Here is a 22,080-nt window from a genome sequence, read left to right as displayed (position 1 = left end):
CCTAGTTACAGTGGGGAGAACAAGTATTTGATACACTGCCGATTTTGCAGGTTTTCCTACTTACAAAGCATGTAGAGGTCTGTAATTTTTATCATAGGTACACTTCAACTGTGAGAGACGGAATCTAAAACAAAAATCCAGAAAATCACATTGTATGATTTTTAAGTAATTAATTTGCATTTTATTGCATGACATAAGTATTTGATCACCTACCAACCAGTAAGAATTCCGGCTCTAACAGGCCTGTTAGTTATTCTTTAAGAAGCCCTCCTGTTCTCCACTCAGTACCTGTATTAACTGCACCTGTTTGAACTCGTTACCTGTATAAAAGACACCTGTCCACACACACAATCAAACAGACTCCGACCTCTCCACAATGGCCAAGACCAGAGAGCTGTGTAAGGACATCAGGGATAAAATTGTAGACCTGCACAAGGCTGGGATGGGCTACAGGACAATAGGCAAGCAGATTGGTGAGAAGGCAACAACTGTTGGCGCAATTATTAGAAAATGGAAGAAGTTCAAGATGACGGTCAATCATCCTCGGTCTGGGGCTCCATGCAAGATCTCACCTCGTGGGGCATCAATGATCATGAGAAAGGTGAGGGATCAGCCCAGAACTACACGGCAGGACCTGGTCATTGACCTGAAGAGAGCTGGGACCACAGTCTCAAAGAAAACCATTAGTAACACACTACGCCGTCATGGATTAAAATCCTGCAGCGCACGCAAGGTCCCCCTGCTCAAGCCAGCGCATGTCCAGGCCCGTCTGAAGTTTGCCAATGACCATCTGGATGATCCAGAGGAGGAATGGGAGAAGGTCATGTGGTCTGATGAGACAAAAATAGAGCTTTTTGGTCTAAACTCCACTCGCCGTGTTTGGAGGAAGAAGAAGGATGAGTACAACCCCAAGAACACCATCCCAACCGTGAAGCATGGAGGTGGAAACATCATTCTTTGGGGATGCTTTTCTGCAAAGGGGACAGGACGACTGCACCGTATTGAGGGGAGGATGGATGGGGCCATGTATCGCGAGATCTTGGCCAACAACCTCCTTGGGTCTTCCAGCATGACAACGCCCCGAAACACACAGCCAGGGCAACTAAGGAGTGGCTCCGTAAGAAGCATCTCAAGGTCCTGGAGTGGCCTAGCCAGTCTCCAGACCTGAACCCAATAGAAAATCTTTGGAGGGAGCTGAAAGTCCGTATTGCCCAGCGACAGCCCCGAAACCTGAAGGATCTGGAGAAGGTCTGTATGGAGGAGTGGGCCAAAATCCCTGCTGCAGTTTGTGCAAACCTGGTCAAGACCTACAGGAAACATATGATCTCTGTAATTGCAAACAAAGGTTTCTGTACCAAATATTAAGTTCTGCTTTTCTGATGTATCAAATACTTATGTCATGCAATAAAATGCAAATTAATTACTTAAAAATCATACAATGTGATTTTCTGGATTTTTGTTTTAGATTCCGTCTCTCACAGTTGAAGTGTACCTATGATAAAAATTACAGACCTCTACATGCTTTGTAAGTAGGAAAACCTGCAAAATCGGCAGTGTATCAAATACTTGTTCTCCCCACTGTATAAATGATGTGGTTAATTGTATGGATAAAAGGCAACATTGTGCTGCCCTCTTCATTGACCTGTCAAAGGCTTTCGATACTGTTGATCACTCACTGTTAATTCAGAGGCTTTCCTCAATTGGCCTAGACCAGACTGTATGTAAAAGGTTAAAACAATTACTTGACAGATAGAACTCAATGTACTGTATATCTACTGATGGTGTGAAATCAGGTTTCCTGGATTTTACAAAAGGTGTCCCGCAGGGGTCGATTCTGGGTCCTGTACTTTTTACTGTTTACATTAACAATATCGACTTGTCTGTAAGGGATTGTAACCTGCACTTGTATGCCGATGATGCCATTGCCCCCACGGTTGACCAGGCTCTATCTGAACTACAATCTGCCTTCATTGTATTACAGAAAAACTTTACTGACCTGAAATTAGTACTGAATGCAGATAAAACTAAGTATATGTTGTTCTCTAGAGCGCATAAAAATAAGTCTGATGATATAAGCGTATGTACTTTGGAGGGTGTCCATATTGATCGTGTCCCTGCTTACAAATATCTGGGCATCTGGATAGACGAAAAGCTGTCTTTTAAAAAGCATATTGAAGAAGTTAAGAAGCTGAGAATAAAAATGGGCCTCTTCAATAGAAATATGTCCTGCCTTTCGCTAAATAGTAGAAAGCATATTATTCAGTCGACGTTCCTATCGGTCCTAGACTATGGCGACATCTATATGAACGCAGCTGCCACTTCATTAAAGCTGTTTATCATAGTGCACTGCGCTTTATGACAGGCGGCAATTTTAGTACTCACCACTGCATTTTCTACCAGAAAGTTGGTTGGCCCTCTTTGATGTCACATAGGTTGATACATTGCTATGTTTTCATTTATAAAGCCCTTTTACAAATAGTCCCACTGTACCTAACATCATTACTAAACTTTAGACATACGAGTTACCACACCCGGTCTCAGGGATGGCTAACTCTAGAAATTCCTTCGGTCTCCACTGAGTTAGGTAAATCAGCTTTTAGTTTTCTTGCACCTTACTTGTGGAACAATCTTCAAAATGTTCTTAAATTTGATGTGCTGGTGTCTCTAGGGCAATTCTGAAAGCTAATTGAGGACCTTATTACTGATTGTGTTCGTTTTTCTTTCTGCTTGCATTTTGCATTTATATTTTCATGTGTGTATTTTCTGTAATTTCTGTAATTCAGGGCTCATCTGTAAAAGAGACCTTTGTCTCAGTATGACTCCCTGATAAAATAAGGTTAAATAAAAATCCACAGATGCAGAGACGCGATAGTCCCGCGTCCCATTGTGACGTAGCTACACGGCTCTGAGACCACCATCCGCGGGGGATGCACAGCTCGACCGCACACCTCCACAAAATTCCCAACCAATGCGTCCCATGTACACGTCCTCTATTCATTTGAATGTGTTGACAGTTGGAGAAATTGCTTGATCCACGCTGATAATTGCAAAAGTATGAATGCCAATGGGCCAATATTCTAAAACACTGTTGTGCCTACACGTTTTGGACTCTGATCAGTGCTTTACAGTGATCAAGTTAACAAAAATCCCTTTATAATAACACATTCTATCATCGCGTTTGCCTAATGGCATACAGTTCAGCAGAAGTGTTTTTACGATTTACACACATGGGGGGGGGCTACATGAGAGGAGACGTAATTTAGGGCTACATGAGAGGAGACGTAATTTAGGGCTACATGAGAGGAGACGTAATTTAGGGCTACATGAGAGGAGACGTAATTTAGGGCTACATGAGAGGAGACGTAATTTAGGGCTACATGAGAGGAGACGTAATTTAGGGCTACATGAGAGGAGACGTAATTTAGGGCTACATGAGGAGACGTAATTTAGGGCTACATGAGAGGAGATGTAATTTAGGGCTACATGAGAGGAGACGTAATTTAGGGCTACGTGAGAGGAGACATTATCAGAATCTTTTTTTATACTACACAAATGACCAAAATGAGTGGCTACTCTGACACTGTCAAACAGATAATAAAAACAACCTGTGCCTGGTTTCCCAAAAGCATCATTGTTAGAGGATCCTATGGTTCTAAGATTAATTTAGCCTTAAGATGCTTCTGGGAAACCGGGCCTTGTTCTTGACCTGGCCCAGGGCCAACAAAAATAAAGGAGAAACACAGATTGTACAATATTAGGAGGAAATATATAAATATTATAGGCTACTAAATAAACTTTCCAGTGGCACTGACTCACCCGTACCAGTGATGGTCTCAAGATAGGCATGAGTTACTTAAAAACAGTGCTGTTCGTCAGAGTTGTTGAACAAAAAAAAAAAAGAGGTAGATTTTCCTGACAAATTTGTCTTCACTTTTCAGCAGTAAGCATTTGCTTTCCAAACGTATTTCCCGCGATTGTATTTTGATATTTGCAAAAGCCCTTTAGCTATTCACTGACAGCACAAAGAGAACTAAAATCTATAGAAATAGAATCCATACAACGAAAGTGCCCATTCAAGTCAGGACTGACAGCCATTTAGAGCATACCCATGAGTTTTGTTGACGCTGAGAACGGAATGTATATATTTGAACGTTACTAATGTTTTCTTGTGGTTTTTATGGAAAGTTTTCTTAATGTTCAGAGAACAGGACTTTAAATTGAACCATGAGGAAACCTGCAGAAAACATAATGCTGAAGTACTGGAATTCCTACAGAAGAACGTTGTTTCTCAACATTCTCTGAACGTTCTGAGAACAGGACTTTAAAAAGAACCATGAGGAAACCTGTAGAAAACGTTATGGGAAGGTTGTATGCAAAATGGCCATAGGACAACCACGCTTTTAGCAAGCTCTAAGACACATATGGTTCTCGGAACGTTATATGCTAGCTGGGTTCTATGGATTATATTTCTATTGCCACAACACAACAAGCCGTTCAATATTTGGCAAGCGTACTGCCCAAATTAAGGCAGTGTTCAGACAGGAGTAATTATATAATTTTGGAAACATTTCATTTTCCTGTGGCTATGCGATTTGGAGAAGGTAATCTGATCCTAGATCTGTGGTTAGGGGCAACTTTTACCACAACTGTCACATGCAGTAAAAAGCCTGGTCCATTAGGTGGCAGCACTACCACCAACCCAGGGGAGAACGACTGCCCCCTCTCATTGAAGCCATGAAGTTCAAGGCCGTCCGGTGTACTGTAGGCTGTTGTTTCCAGAAAGCAGGATCCCCATTATAATGAATTGGAAAATGGCAATCTTCGTGGTCAATATTAGTGTAAATAAAAACATTTTTTGAATACAATGATGGTACCAATAATTGCTTCTATTACACCAGATGTATGTCCTTGAACCGATTATTTTAAAGTAGCACACAAAAGTAGTTATAAGGATAATTTAACAGCTAATGGCAGCCTGCAACTTGAGTTACTCAATGAGAGGGGGCAGCACTGAGCTAGCCTGCAACGTCACTTCCTGGACTAGCTCAAACTGTGCATGTTATGTCTACATAAAACTCGATGGCTTTGTGCATTCATATATAGTCAATGCTTCAACCACTTATCCCTGTGTATTTGCCTTACACCTGGACAACAGAACAATACAGCCCGATCACACTGGACAAGCATGTCAGAGTATTCATTTAGCATGCTACATGATTTATCGAGTTACAGGTATGCTGTCACACATTCAGGGCCTGCTATCCTGCTAGCCTGATTTGATTACAGGGCTGATGATGGAGATTGGAACATGGCTTCCATTAAGGTAGTGGGGAAATGGATATAGGAAGAGACAAGGGAGGAGGGGAAGATACTGGGAGATGCTGGTGTTGTGTGTGTGTGTGTGTGTGCGCGTGCGTGTTGGGTAATAGCCTTTGTGCTGTGTGCACTTTGCTTGATTGGGCTTGCAGTGTGTGTGTGTATGCGTGTTACAAACATCCGCCGCTCCAGGTGATGAATGGCTCTGATCATGGGCCCTGACAGAGCGGAATGATCTAACATGGTGTGTGTGAGTGAGAGTGCATGCGTGTACACTCCCCCACAGCGGGAGGTATGTGTGGCTATTAGAGTCTTGCCCAGTGTGTGAAATACAATCAAAACAGGCCATTTCTAGACCCTAACAATAAGAAAGGCAATAATAGTGGCTGCTCTGGCTTTCACTCTGAAAAGCACCTTCCTTCAAAGATGGCCCTTTGATTGGCATGTTCAACGCTGGCTGCTCCTAGCAACCAAGGAGTAAGCTTCATTGAACAAACGGAGCTACGGTGATAGCAGGGAGAGAAGGGGGGTTCGAGCTTTAAGGTAGTGTGTGTATGTGTGTCTGCATGTAAAGCTGTAAGGGTGTGTTTTGGAATGTGTGTGTGTGTGTGTGTGTGTGCATGCCTAGAGATGTGAAGTGCATGTGTGTGTTCACGTATTCCCTATACCAGCCAGCGGACATGGAAGGGCACTGTTATCGTATCCAGTGGATTACAAGGCTGATGTAGTGCCACCATCATTGGAGGCTCAAGGCTATGATCAGAGAGAAGCACACCTCTATTCTATTCACTTTCTTAATCCTGGCAGACACACAGCTGATCTCTATCTATCTGTATTAAAGAAATGGGCAGAGAAGACTAGCGCATGGATGGTGTGAGGGGCTTAGCGCTCTGATTTCGAATTGACCTCCCAGACCTCTTGGAGTTCAGGTAAAAGTCTTTGATAGTTTAGAATTGCACTTGGGGCTCTGTAAGTCCTCATTTGTCTACTTTCTCTTCTCATCCTCTCATTTTCTTGTCCTCTTATACAGTAAATACTTCACTCTCCGTCTTCACCTCCATTTGCCTTCCTTCCTCCTCTCCTCTCACTTTTCCTTTCTTGTACTCAACATTCTCTTTTCTCTCCCACTTCTTCCACTTTTCCTCCCTCTCAATACTCTTAAGTCCATTCTTGTATTCTCCCCATCTCCAGGTTTATTTTGATCTCTATCACTGTGTGTATACAGTAGGACTCTCACAGACACACAGTGGCCCCTCCTCTAGGGCCACAGCTCAGAGTACAGACAGACAGCTCCCCAGAGGAAAACCCCAACAGACTGAGAAAGTCTCCAATTATTTTAGTAGTAGAGTAGAGACTTCTTTCTCACACAGGAGACTTTCACTAAGGGGAGTACTAGTGTGCAACTGCCAACCCTTCAGAGTGACAGGCCCTCTCAGCTTTAGGACTGTTGTGTATGGGGACTCAGAAAAGCACCACTCATCCCAGGAGCCAAATATATACAGACAGACAAGGTATGAGGGAGATGGAGAGGAGGAAGAATGGGGCCAACAAGACAGAGGGGGGAGAGAGAGGGAAATGGGGGAGAGATACACTCCAACGAGAGGAGATCGAGAGAGAGAACGATGGAGAGAGAGAGAGAGACACTCCAAAGAGAGGAGAGAGAGCAGTGAGTGGACAGAGCTGTGACTCAGCCTCCAACCTCTTCAATGATTCATGTGACTGACTGGTTCAGAGTGAATGCTACTGCGTACAGGAGAGAGACACACCGTCAACAAGTCTCAATCTCAATCCAAGCCTGAACCCTGCTCTGTGGTAGACCTGTTAGGGGCTGTGGCTGGTGTTTCCATAGGTGGACGAGGTCTCTTTTCGTGTCGAGAATTTAGGGCGTAAATATGGGTGCACCCTCACCCTGGCACTTGCCCCTGCCATGCAGCCAGTATAAATCTTAGAGGCCAATGTTGGGTGGTTGTTTGGGGCAAGTGTGTGTGCATGCGTGTGTGTTGTCCACTCACCTTGGCGGCTTGGCTCTTATCTTTACTACCACTCCCAGTGGAGCTGAGGGATCTCCTGCGCTGCTCCTGCTGCTCCTCCACCTCGGCCTTCAGGTGCTCAATGTGCACCAGGTAGGCCTGCTCTTGGGCCTCCCGCGTGCTCAGCCGCAGCTCCACTGCCTTCTTCTCCTTCTCCAGCAGGTAGAGCTGGGCCTTCAGCTCCGCCATCTCCTCCTGGGGGGGGGATAAAAATAAAGGGTTAACAAGTTAATATAAACAAGCTACAAGTTATTCTTATCAAGGGGTGTTGTAACCACATGGAGGAAAGGGGAAAAGGGAGGGAGGAAAGAATGATACACACTGAGTATACCAAACATTAGGAACACCTTCAAGCTCATCACTGTGCACTTTCACCACCCTGTGAAGTTCATCATACCTCATTTCATCTGTAGCCTCATAAACTGCCCGCTTTCCCAAGTCGTAGTGGGAGGACCACACAACATACCATCATGTGACTCCAAGTTTACTTCCATATGATGGTTATTATATCAATATTTCTCACATAATTAATTTTACAGACACAAAAAAGATCCCACCTTGTCTAGCGTATTTTGTTTTGTCGACATTTGGAAAGTTTACATACACGTGCAGTTTCCATCAGGCCTGTTGTGACATTATTTATCCGACATGTACTTTACTCGCATAAAAAGGTTTGATGGAAACCTGGTTACTGACAGTGACTCAATTAGCCCATGCCTGATAATTTTTTTTAGATTGGAAAGTTTGTCTAGCGGCCAGCTATCTAAACTTGTAGTAATCGTGGTTGAATTAACAACCGGGGGGGGGGCCCCCCATTGGTTTTGTTAGTCACTCTCACTTAGATATCATATTAAAAACTGAAAAATGTCTCTCCAGCCCCCTGGCAAAATGAGTAGAATTGCATGAAATTAGTTATAAAATGTGTGCCGCACTCTCGCTCGCTCTCTCCCATCCTCCCTCTCACCTTCATGGCCATGAGCTCCTGCATCAGCACGGCGTTCTCCAGGTCCAGACGGTGCGCGTCTCCCCGGGGCTTGACCTCAAGGCTGAGGGGGTCGACGTGAACGCTCTCTAGCTCCAGCATGGTCAGCTTAACCGCCGCACGGTCATTCTTCAGCTGCTGCACGTAGTCCTTCAGCCGCTGCTCGTCCTCCTTGGAGAAGTCTGTGTCGCACGAGCTGGTGGTGGAACTGGTGGTGCTGAGTACACACACACACAAAGATGGAGATGAGAGACCTCGTAAAATGATGCTCTGTTGGATGATAGCTAGCATCTAGAAAGTGGTCTTCATTTCCCCCTGAACAGTTAAGATCACGACCAGAGGCTAAACTGTTCCTAGATCTGTACCTTGCGAGTCTGACACAGGAAGAAAGGAAGTCACCAAATACTGTGTAGAAATCGTCCCAGAGACCAGAGACTTGTTTTTACTCTTTGCTATACACAGTGTCCTTGGGAGACGAAGATGATTTGATTTGAAGATGAAGTTAGAATACCTCATGATAAGCAACAGGCAATGTTCCCTCTAAGCTCCCCTGGACTGCCGCGCAGAATAAATATCAGCCCGCGCAGAGAAGCACGAGATTGAACTTCATTTAACTTTCTAGAGTTTTCCCCCTTAGTTAACACTTTCAACGTTTCCCTTTACTGTGGGAACTGTGATCGAATCAATGCAATATTAGCCAGATATTAGTCAATGCAACATAACGAAACAAAACAAACTATGCAAGAGATTTTGTTGAAGGAGTAGGAATCTATTGCATTGACATGCACAACTCAGCCGTACTCTACACAGACCGGTGCGGCATAACCAAGATGCGCTTGTTTTGAGATCAAAGTGAGAGCTGCATGTAGCCACATGTGCACATTTGTTCATATCCTTTGCTAGTTAATGAGTAATTAGCCCAGTTATAGATAATTGTAGTCAGCAATGGGGGAGTGATTGCTTCCTACAATAGCACAAAACGTGTACATTTCTAGACATCTTTGAAAAGAGTCTGGTAAAGAGCTTTTTTTGTTTTGTCTTAAAGGGGCAGTGTTGTATTTTGAGACAGGCTTGAATAAGCTAAGTAGCCGATAAGCATCGGGTAGCATAATTTGTCTGATTCTCTGTAATAATGGTATGGGAATAATAACACATTATATTTTGTAAAGTGGTTTCTTGCATCAAACACCACAACATTTTCAGTCACCTGAAAATGGATAAACAGGTTAATGTCAAGCCCTGCATGTTTCTTTCTCCAAAAGTCATGGAATGTAGGCCTACATTGAACACGACACATTGGCTTCTATTGTAGGTTTGCATGATAGAACATCTATTTCCATGTTAAAATGTTATGGGATGCATTTAATCCATTGTTTTTGATGGTAGGCCACTCTTGTAGGCCTACATTATGATCAAATAGCCACAGCAGCCTACTTGACCACTGTCTGAAACTGTGACTTAATGCGGTACAGCCTCAGTGTTCACAGTGAACGCACGCTGGAAGTTGCACAGAATTTTCATAACGTTTAAGTTTGCACTCAGCAGACCTGAAATTTCCTTAGTGCCGAAAAAAATTAGAGGGAACATTGGCTGCAGACCATCCTACTTACCAAGAGAGTTTTCATCTATATTTTTCGTAGCTGACTATTTACCACTAGAAACCGATGCTGGCACTAAGAGCGCACTCAACAAGCTGTATAGGACCATAAGCAAACAAGGAAACGCACACCCAAAGGAGGCGTTTCTCGTGGCCGGTGAATTTAATGCAGGGGAACTGAAATCAGTTTTATCTACATTTTATATCAGCATGTCACCTGTGCAACTAGAAGCGACACATTTCTAGATCCCCTTTAATCCACACACAGAAACGCATACAAGGCTCTCCCTCGCCCTCCCTTTGGCAAATCTGACCATAACTCTATCCTCCTGATTCCTGCTTACAAGCAAAAACTCAAAACAGGAAGTACCAGCTCAATACGGAAGTGACCCGATGAAGCGGATACTAAGCTACAGGACTGTTTCACTAGCATAGACTGGAATATGTTCCGGGATTCATCCGATTACATTGAGGAGTTTACCACATCAGTCACTTCTTTAATACGTGCATCGACGACGTCGTCCCCACAGTGACCGTAAGTAAATAATATCCCAACCAAAAGCCATGGATTACAGGCAACATCCACACTGAGCTAAAGGCTAGAGCTGCCGCTTTCAAGGAGAGGGACACTAATCCGCAAGCTTATAAGAAATCCCGCTTCTACCTCTGACGAGCCATCAAACAGGCAAAGAGTCAACACAGGACTAAGATCGAATCCTACTATGCCGACTGATGCTTGTCGGATGTGGCAGGGCTTGCAAACTATCAAGGATTACAAAAGGGAAACCCAGCTGCGAACTGCCCAGTGACGCGAACCTACCAGACAATCTACAGTGCATTTGGAAAGTATTCAGACCCCTTGACTTTTTCCACATTTTGTTACGTTATAGCCCTATTCTAAAATTGATTACATTGCTTTTTTCCCCTCATCAATCTACACACAATACCCCATAATGACAAAGCAAAAACAGGTTGTTTTTTTTAAATGAAGAAAATTACATTTACATAAGTATTCAGACCCTTTACTCAGTAATTTGTTGAAGCACCTTTGGCAGCGATTACAGCCTTGAGTTTTCTTTGGTATGACGCTACAAGCTTGGCACACCTGTATTTGGGGAGTTTCTCCCATTCTTCTCTGCAGATCCTCTCAAGCTCTGTCAGGTTGGATGGGGAGCATCACTGCACAGCTATTTCCAGGTCTCTCCAGAGATGTTCGATCGAGTTCAAGTCCGGTCTCTGGCTGGGCCACTCAAGGACAGTCAGAGACGTGTCCCGAAGCCACTCCTGCGTTGTCTTGGCTGTGTGCTTAGGGTCGTTGTCCTGTTGGAAGGTGAACCTTCACCCCAGTCTGAGGTCATGAGCACTCTGGAGCAGGTTATTATCAAGGATTTATTTGTACTTTGCTCCGTTCATCTTTCCCTTGATCCTGACTATTCTCCCAGTCCCTGCCGCTGAAAAACATCCCCACAGCATGATGCTGCCACCATCATGCTTCACCGTAGGGATGGTGCCAGGTTTCCTCCAGACATGACGCTTGGCATTCAGGCCAAAGATTGCAATCTTGGTTTCATCAGACCAGAGAATCTTGTTTCTCATGGTCTGAGAGTCATTTAAGTGCCTTTTGGCAAACTCCAAGCGGGCTGTCATGTGCCTTTTACTGAGGAGTGGCTTCCATCTGGCCACTCTACCATAAAGGCCTGATTGGTGGAGTGCTGCAGAGATGGCTGTCCTTCTGGAAGGTTCTCCCATCTCCACTGAGGAACTCTGGAGCTCTGTCAGAGTGACCATCGGGTTCTTGGTCACCTCCCTGACCAAGGCCCTTCTCCCCCGATTACTCAGTTTGGCCATGTGGCCAGCTCTAGGAAGAGTCTTGGTGGTTCCAAACTTCTTCCATTTAAGAGTGATGGAGGCCACTGTGTTCCTGGGGACCTTCAATGCTGCAGAAATAGTTTGGTAACCTTCCCCAGATCTGTGCCTCGACACAATCCTGTCTCGGAGCTCTGCGGACAATTCCTTCGACCTCATGGCTTGGTTTTTGCTCTGACATGCACTGTCAACTGTGGGACCTTATATAGACAGGTGTGTGCCTTCCCAAATCATGTCCAATCAATTGAATTTACCACAGGTGGACTCCAATCAAGTTGTAGAAACATCTCAAGGATGATCAATGGAAACAGGATGCACCTGAGCACAATTTCGAGTCTCATAGCAAAGGGTCTGAATACATATGTAAATAAGGTATTTCTGTTTTCGCTTTGTAATTATGGGGTATTGTGTGTAGATTGATTTAGAATAAGGCTGTAACGTAACAAAATGTGGAAAAAGTCAAGGGGTCTGAATACTTTCCGAATGCACTGTAAATGCCTTCTATGCTCGCTTCCAGGCAAGCAAAACTGAACCATGCATGAGAGCCCCAGCTGTTCCGGACGACTGTCTGATCTCGCTCTCCGTAGCCGGATGTGAGTAAGACCTTTAAGCAGGTTAACATTTACAAGGTCGCGCGGCCAGACGGATTACCAGGACGAGTACTCAGAGCATGCGCTGACCAGCTGACTTCACTGACATTTTCAACCTCTCCCTGACCCAGTCTGTAATACCTACATGTTTCAAGCAGACCATCGTAGTCCCTGTGCCCAAGAACGCCAAGGTAACCTGTCTAAATGACTTCTAGAATTCTGGAAAATATAAAAATAATTGTATGGGGTCCCTTAGGGTTGTTTATTAACCATTATTTTACCAGGTATTATGAAAGAAAGCACATCTCTTTCACACCAAGGACACGGAGAAGAGCTGCAGGGTAGATGAGAATTATGTGCCTATTTGAAAGCTATAAAAAAATGTAAGAGTAGCTTTTTTCATTTTTTAGAAAGTAGCTCTCATGCTAGAAAAGGTTGGAGACCACTGCTCTAGAGTGTACTTGCATCCACAGCAGAGCACTGTGGACTCTCTCTCATCTCCTACACTAATTGCCAATTGTCTGTTATGCCTCTGACTTACATGTGAGCCGCATATGAATGTCATGTCTTTTTCTCCCAGAGCAGTGACTGTAGATGAAAGCTTTGTTTAGGGAGCGGCTTCCTTGCCTGAACTGTCATGGGCACTTGAGCAGAGGGTTGGCTTTAATTATGTTTCAATATGGATTGACATTTAAATAATTAACTAGAAAGATCCTCATAGAAAAGAAACAGGAACACGTGTGAATTGAACACATTGCATGACATGGGATATTCACCAATGTGCAGACATTCTCAAACAAGAACAAACAGTTAGAAGACACTCACACACACACACACCAAAAGTATGTGGACACCTGCTCGACGAACATCTAATTTAAAAATCATGGCCATTAATATGGAGTTGGTCCCCCCCTTTGCTGCTATAACAGCTTCCACTCTTCTGGGAAGGCTTTCCACTAGATGTTGGAACATTGCTGCAGGGACTTGCTTCCATTCAGCCACAAGAGCATTAGTGAGGTCGGGCACTGATGTTGGGCGATTAGGCCTGGCTCGCAGTCGGCATTCCAATTCATCCCAAAGGTGTTTGATGGGGTTGAGGTCAGGGCTCTGTGCCGGCCAGTCAAGTTCTTCCACACTGATCTCGACAAACCATTTCTGTATGGACCTCGCTTTGTGCACGGGGGCATTGTCATGCTGAAACAGGAAAGGGTCTTCTCCAAACTGTTGCCAGAAAGTTGAAAGGACAAAATCGTCTAGAATGTCATTGTATGCTGTAGTGTTAAGATTTCCCTTCACTGGAACTAAGGGGCTAGTCTGAACCATTAAAAACAGCCCCAGACCATTATTCCTCCTCCACCAAACTTTACAGTTGGCACTATGCATTCAGGCAGGTAGCGTTCTTCTGGCATCCGCCAAACCCAGATTTGTCCGCCGGACTGCCAGATGGTGAAGCGTGATTCATCACTCCAGAGAACGTGTTTCCACTGTTCCAGAGTCCAATGGTGGCAAACTTTACACCACTCCAGTCGACGCTTGGCATTGCGCATGGTGATCTTAGGCTTGTGTCCGGCTGCTCGGCCATAGAAACCCATTTCATGAAGCTCCCGACGAACAGTTATTGTTCTGACGTTGCTTCCAGAGGCAGTTTGGAACTCGGTAGTGAGTGTTGCAACCTAGGACAGACCATTTTTACGTGCTTCAGCACGGTCCTGTTCTGTGAGCTTGTGTGGCCTACCACTTCGCGGCTGAGCCGTTGTTGCTCCTAGACGTTTCCACTTCACAATAACAGCACTTACAGTTGACCAGGGCAGCTCTAGCAGGGCAGAAATTTGCCACGTTGAAATTAACTGAGCTCTTCAGTAAGCCCATTCTACTGCCAATGTTTGTTTATGTCGATTGCATGGCTGTGTGCTCAATTTTGTACACCTGTCAGCAACGGGTGTGGCAGAAATAGCCGAATCCACTAATTTGAAGGGGTGTCCACATACTTTTGTATATATATTGTACAGTGGGGAGAACAAGAATTTGATACACTGCCAATTTTGCAGGTTTTCCTACTTACAAAGCATGTAGAGGTCTGTAATTTTTATCATAGGTACACTTCAACTGTGAGAGACGGAATCTATTTAAAAAATCCAGAAAATCACATTGTATGATTTTTAAATAATTAATTTGCATTTTATTGCATGACATAAGTATTTGATCACCTACCAACCAGTAAGAATTCTGGCTCTGACAGACCTGTTAGTTTTTCTTTAAAAAGCCCTCCTGTTCTCCACTCAATATCTGTATTAACTGCACCTGTTTGAACTCGTTACCTGTATAAAAGACACCTGTCCACACACTCAATCAAACAGACTCCAACCTCTCCACAATGGCCAAAACCAGATAGCTGTGTAAGGACATCAGGGATAAAATTGTAGACCTGCACAAGGCTGGGATGGGCTACAGGACAATAGGCAAGCAGCTTGATCAGAAGGCAACAACTGTTGGCGCAATTATTAGAAAATGGAAGAAGTTCAAGATGACGGTCAATGACCCTCAGTCTGGGGCTCCATGCAAGATCTCACCTCGTGGGGCATCAATGATCATGAGGAAGGTGAGGGATCAGCCCAGAACTACACAGCAGGACCTGGTCAATGACCTGAAGAGAGCTGGGACCACAGTCTCAAAGAAAACCATTAGTAACACACTACGCCGTCATGGATTAAAATCCTGCAGCGCACGCAAGGTCCCCCTGCCAAGCCAGCGCATTTCCAGGCCCATCTGAAGTTTGCCAATGACCATCTGGATGATCCAGAGGAGGAATGGGAGAAGGTCACGTGGTCTGATGAGACAAAAATAGAGCTTTTTGGTCTAAACTCCACTCGCCGTGTTTGGAGGAAGAAGAAGGATGAGTACAACCCCAAGAACACCATCCCAACCGTGAAGCATGGAGGTGGAAACATCATTCTTTGGGGATGCTTTTCTGCAAAGGGGACAGGACGACTGCACCGTATTGAGGGGAGGATGGATGGGGCCATGTATTGCGAGATCTTGGCCAACAACCTCCTTCCCTCAGTAAGAGCATTGAAGATGGGTCGTGGCTGGGTGTTCCAGCATGACAACGACCCGAAACACACAGCCAGGGCAACTAAGGAGTGGCTCCGTAAGAAGCATCTCAAGGTCCTGGAGTGGTCTAGCCAGTCTCCAGACCTGAACCCATTAGAAAATCTTTGGAGGGAGCTGAAAGTCCGTATTGCCCAGCGACAGCCCCGAAACCTGAAGGATCTGGAGAAGGTCTGTATGGAGGAGTGGGCCAAAATCCCTGCTGCAGTGTGTGCAAACCTGGTCAAGACCTACAGGAAACGTATGATCTCTGTAATTGCAAACAAAGGTTTCTGTACCAAATACTTATGTCATGCAATAAAATGCAAATTAATTACTTAAAAATCATACATCTAAATCTACATGCTTTGTAAGTAGGAAAACCTGCAAAATCGGCAGTGTATCAAATACTTGTTCTCCCCACTGTATATACACCAGTGGAGGCTCATCAGAGGAAGAAGGGGAGGACCATCCTCCTCAGTGAATTTCATAAAAATAAAAATAGTGAAGCATTAAAAAAGTTAACCTTTTTAGATAAAACTATACTAAATATATTCACGTCACCAAATAATTGATTAGAACACACTGTTTTGCAATGAAGGTCTACAGTAGCCTCAACAGCGCTCTGTAGGGTACCACCGTGATGTAGCCAGAGGACAGGTTCATGGTTCTCACCCCTTCCATAGACTTACACAGTAATTACGACAACTTCCGGAGGACATCCTCCAACCTATCAGAGCTCTTGCAGCATGAACTGACATGTTGTCCACCCAATCAAAGGATTAGAGAATGAATCTAGTACTGAAAGCATAAGCTATAGCGGTTCCCAAACTGTGGGGGGCACGAGGGGTCGGGGGGGGGGCACAGGAGTATTATGTAGTAGCCTAAACCTATCGATGTTACATTGAGCTGGGTGAATGAAATATGAATGACAGTCATCCAATATGCTGTAACAGAAATAAGGCCATGCTTATAAAAATAAAAATAAATCCTCCCTCATCTTAAACGGCACCGACCACCACTGATATACACACACCTAGTGTGACTATTGGAGGACAGGCTCTCCCATGGTTGAACGCTGCAGCCAGTCACAGCGAATGCCGCTCCACAGCTACCGTCCAGCCTGCCCAGAAGATCCTTGGCTGCGTTCTCTGCGGTCTTCCTGCAGTCGTGGGCCCTCTTCAGGATCTGAGTGATGCTCTCCTCTCCCGACTTCTCACCTATACACACACACAGGCACACACAGACGGACACACAGTAGAAAGAGAGATGTCAAAAAGCTTTTATTTGCTGGAGTCATTGTAACTGCCAGGGCTATCACAAGGCCAACATGTGGTGATGAATGTACTATATCTAAAAACACAATGATATATGCCATATTAACAATAATTGAATGAAGTATTCAAACTGAAAATGTACTGTACACATATGGCTACACAAGGCTGCAAATACTATATGTAAAGTTAGTCAGCATTAGATGAATAAGGGGATGTTCTTATGACAGACTGTTTATTTGTTGAAGGGGAAAAGGTTAGGAGGGAGGTATGTGAGACAAGGGAGTCGTGATGCATGAAATTCCTCACTGAAGACATGACAGCTGAAGGAGTGAGGGAGAAGAGTTGGGTAAGGATGGAATCAACTGAGTCGGAGATAAAAATTTCATTTTTTTGTCAGGGGGTAGATCAGCTTTAAAATTGCAGATAGATTGTGGCTTCCATCAATGTAATTGTCCGCATCATTTCCAATCCCCCATATATTTTTGGGTAAATATATACAGTACCAGTCAAAAGTTTGGACACACCTAATCTTTCAAGGGTTTTTCTTAATTTTTACTATTTTCTACTTTGTATAATAGTAGTGAATACATCAAAACTATGAAATAACACATATGGAATCATGTAGTAACCAAAAAAGTGTTAAACAAATCAAAATATATTTTATATTTGAGTTTCTTCAAAGTAGGCACAGCTTTGCACACTCCTGGCACTCTCTCAACCATTATCATGAGGAAGTCACCTGGAATGCATTTCAATTAACAGGTGTGGAATTTATTTCCTTCTTAATCCGTTTGAGCCAATCAGTTGTGTTGTGACAAGGTAGGGGTGGTATACAGAAGATAGCCCTATTTGGTAAAAGACCAAGTTCATATTATGGCAAGAACAGCTCAAATAAGCACAGAGAATCAGTCCATCATTACTTTAAGACATGAAGGTCAGTCAATCCGGAACATTTCAAGAACTTTCAAAGTTTCTTCAAGTGCAGACGCAAAAACCATCAAGCGCTATGATGAAACTGTCTCTCATGAGGACCACCACATGAATGGAAGACCCAGAGTTACCTCTGCTGCAGAGGATAAGTTCATTAGAGTTACCAGCCTCAAATTGCAGCCCAAATAAATGCTTGAGAGTTCAAGTAACAGACACATCTCACATCAACTGTTCAGAGGAGACTGCATGAATCAGGCCTTCATGGTCAATTGCTGCAAAGAAACTACTACTAAAAGACACCAATAATAATAAGAGACTTGCTTGGGCCAAGAAACACGAGCAATGGACATTAGACGGGTGGAAATCTGTCCTTTGGTCTGATGTGTCCAAATTAGGGATTTTTGGTTCCAACCGCCGTGTCTTTGTGAGACGCAGTGTAGGTGAACGGATGATCTCCGCATGTGTAGTTCCCTACGTGAAGCATGGAGGAGGAGTTGTTATGGTGTGGGGTGCTTTGCTGGTGACACTGTCTGTGATTTATTTAGATTTCAAGGCACACTTAACCAGCATGGCTACCCACAGCATTCTGCAGCGATACACCATCCCATCTGGTTTGGGCTTAGTGGAACTAACGTTTTTCAAAAGGACAATGACCCAAAACACCTTCAGGCTGTGTAAGGGCTATTTTACCAAGAAGGAGAGTGATGCATCAGATGACCTGGCCTCCACAATCACCCGAACTCGAACCAATTGAAATGTTTGGGATGAGTTGGACCTCAGAGTGAAGGAAAAGCAGCCAACAAGTGCTCAGCATGTGGGAACTCCTTCAAGACTGTTGGTAAAGCAATCCATGTGAAGCTGGAATGATGTCTTCACTATTATTCTACAAGGTAGAAAATAGTAAACAGCAATCCGACCATGAAGGCCTAATACACGCATTCTCCTCTGAACAGTTGATGTTGAGATGTCTGTTACTTGAACTCTGAACTTTTAACAAGGCACACCTGTTAATTGAAAAGCATTCCAGGTGACTACCTCATGAAGCTGGTTGAGAGAATGCCAAGGGTGTGCAAAGCTGTCATCAAGGCAAAGGGTGGCTACTTTGAAGAATCTCAAATATAAAATATATTTTGTCTAACACTTTTTTGGTTACTACATGATTCCATATGTGTTATTTCATAGTTTTGATGTCTTCACTATTGTTCTACAATGTAGAAAATAGTCAAAATAAAGAAAAACCCTGGAATGAGTAGGTGTGTCCAAACTTTTGACTGGTACTGTGTGTGTGTGTGTGTGTATATATATATATATATATATATATATACACACACACACACACACACACACACACACACACACACACACACACAGTGCCTTCGGAAAGTATTCAGACCCCTTGACTTTTCCCACATTTTGTTACAGCCTTATTCTAAAATGGATTAAATAAATAAAAATACCTCAGCAATCTACACACAATACCCCATAATGCCAAAGTGAAAACAGGTTTATATACATTTTTGCAAAATTATTAAAATAAAAAACTGAAATACCTTATTTACATAAGTATTCAGACCCTTTGCTATGAGACTCGAAGTTGAGCTCAGGTGCATCCTGTTTCCATTGATCATCCTTGAGATGTTTCTACAACTTGATTGGAGTGCACCTGTGGTAAATTCAATTGATTGGACATGATTTGGAAAGGCACATACCTTTCTATATAAGGTCCCACAGTAGACAGTTGTCATGACTCTCTCCTTGGTGAGGATCAAAGGTGCCAGATCAGCTTGGCAATTGGCTGACAGATAGCCATACCCCACCCCCCCCTTCTCTCCCACAGTAGAGGAGAAGGTGGAGTTGGGCCGGTTTTATGACTTAAAAGCCGGTCATAAATAGTTTTCAGAAAAGGACTCCTTTTGGTCTATAGTATGGAAAGAAAGAAATCTCTTTGTTGCAGAGAGACTCTTGCCGCCTAAAACTCTAATATCAAAAGATTGGACATTTAAACATTGCTGTTGAGATCCAAATGTTTGGAACGGTCGGTGGGGATCTAAAGAATAATCGTGTCATATTGTTTATTGTTTTGGGATGTCATTAAGAATGGTATTACTAAATAACTATCTCTGAAAGTGTACACATTTCAGTTATCAGGTTTGCATATAAATGTTGTATAAAATATATGATTAAGTATGAGAATATGTTTGTAAGATAGCAATGTGATTTTAGCCTTCTAAATGAGATAATTGTTTTTCATATAAACTTTTGCCAGTCAGTAACCACGCCCAAGTCAGCACAGACATTGGATTGGCGTGATGGAACGCCCCTTTTTACCCGAGGATAAAAGCCTTGGGAACTGAATGTACATTTAGACCAGGAAGTGTGGAGCTGTGGCTACACGGCTTAAAATGGTTGACAGTCTACAGACCAGAAAACGTGAGACGGTAGTCCATACGTTTGAAATGGAGAAACTCTGAAACTCTCAATCTCTACACGAGAAGACCACGCACTAGACCTTATCATATCAGTCTGCAGCTGTACATGTAAAGTGTCTAGAACTTTCACTAAAGAGTTGTGAAGGACAATCCCTCTCCGACAACCGTTGGTACATCTGAAGTATCTATTCTAACGAACACTCCATTCGAAGACAAGCCGAGTCTCACCGAAGTGGTTTTTGAGAAAGTGATTCAACAGAGAGACGACGATCAAGGACAGCTATGCGTAACCAAGCAGTCATGCTATTGTTAGTCCAGTCCACTAGGGACCTGTTTTCATTGTATTACGTTAGTGGCGCAGTGGTCTAAGGCACTGCATCGCAGTGCTAACTGTGCCACTAGATCCTGGTTCGAATCCAGGCTCTGTCGCAGCCAGCCGCGACCGGGAGACTCATGGGCGGCGCACAAGTCGTCCAGGGTAGGGGAGGGAATGGCCGGCAGGGATGTAGCTCAGTTGATAGAGCATGGCGTTTGCAACGCCAGGGTTGTGGGTTCGATTCCCACGGGGGGCCAGTATAAAAAAATATGTATTCACTAACTGTAAGTCGCTCTGGATAAGAGCGTCTGCTAAATGACTAAAATGTAATGTAAATGTAATCAGTAACCTATACAGTGTGCATGTTTGTATTCTGTGTTATTATTTAGTTAGTTAGTAAATAAATAATTAAGCCAATTTGTGTATTGCTGATTCATCAATAAGGTTAGGGTTATTGCAGGTTCAAGGACTATGAGACTGATGAGGTAATGATTTAATAAGTGACTGTTATTGATATATAACATATCTTCTAAGAGTTTATTTCGGGAGATGGTAACTCGTTAAACAACTTCTTCAGTGGTGCCGAAATTCCTAATGAGTTAATTGTTACATTATTCATTTAATCGAGTGACAATTAAACATTGTTAGTTGATTAGATAAATAACAGTCATCACATTAATGGAAGTCACGTAACGACACAGTGCATGTCAGAGCAAAAACCAAGCCATGAGGTCGAAGGAATTGTCCGTAGAGCTCCGAGACAGGATTGTGTCGAAGGAAACAAAAAAAAATTCTGCAACATTGAAAGTCCCCAAGAACACAGTGGCCTCCATTCTTAGATGGAAGAAGTTTGGAACCACCAATACTCTTCCTAGAGCTGGCCGCATGGCCAAACTGAGCAATCAGGGGAGAAGGGCCTTGGTCAGGGAGGTGACCAAGAACCCGATGGTCACTCTGACAGAGCTCCAGAGTTCCTCTGTGGAGATGGGAGAACCTTCCAGAAAGACAGCCATCTCTGCAGCACTCTACCAATCAGGCCTTTATGGTCGAGTGGCCAGATGGAAGCCACTCCTCAGTAATAATAATATAATAACATGCCATTTAGCAGACGCTTTTTGGTGTATGGGTGGTCCCGGGGATCGAACCCACTACCTTGGCGTTACAAGCGCCGTGCTCTACCAGCTGAGCTACAGAGGACCATAAAAGGCACATGACAGCCCGCTTGGAAAAAGGCACATGACAGCCCGCTTGGAGTTTGCCAAAAGGCACCTAAAGACACTCAGACCATGAGAAACAAGATTCTCTGGTCTGATGAAACCAAGATTGAACTGTTTGGCCTGAATGCCAAGCGTCACGTCTGGAGGAAACCTGGCACCATCCCTACGGTGAAGCATGATGGTGGCAGCATCATGCTGTGGGGATGTTTTTCAGCGGCAGGGACTGGGAGACTAGTCAGTGTCGAGGAAAGATGAACGGAGCAAAGTACAGAGAGATCCTTGATAAAAACCTGCTCCAGAGCGGACCTCAGACTGGGGCGAAGGTTCACCTTCCAACAGGACAACGACCCTAAGCACACAGCCAAGACAACGCAGGAGTGGCTTCAGGACAAGTCTCTGAATGTCCTGGAGTGGCCCAGCCAGAGCCCGGATTTGAACCTGAT

At 43.9% G+C, this 22,080-nt stretch overlaps 1 protein-coding gene across 3 annotated transcripts in view; it reads right to left on the bottom strand.

Annotated features, from left to right (window-relative positions):
- The window catches only part of LOC121541709 (colorectal mutant cancer protein-like), a 121,892-nt gene that overhangs the window by 4,260 nt on the left and 95,552 nt on the right, over positions 1-22,080 (bottom strand). For all 3 annotated transcript variants that reach the window (XM_041850960.2, XM_045208115.1, XM_045208116.1), the window contains 3 exons: positions 16,505-16,688; positions 8,311-8,545; positions 7,329-7,541 (listed from right to left, as the gene is read on the bottom strand). In XM_041850960.2, the coding sequence (XP_041706894.2) occupies positions 7,329-7,541; positions 8,311-8,545; positions 16,505-16,688 (632 nt within the window). The remainder of the gene's footprint in view (positions 1-7,328; positions 7,542-8,310; positions 8,546-16,504; positions 16,689-22,080) is intronic.

The sequence above is a fragment of the Coregonus clupeaformis genome, chromosome 27, assembly GCF_020615455.1.
Source record: "Coregonus clupeaformis isolate EN_2021a chromosome 27, ASM2061545v1, whole genome shotgun sequence".
Taxonomy (NCBI): Eukaryota; Metazoa; Chordata; class Actinopteri; order Salmoniformes; family Salmonidae; genus Coregonus; species Coregonus clupeaformis.
This window is presented reverse-complemented; position numbering and strand designations above follow the sequence as displayed.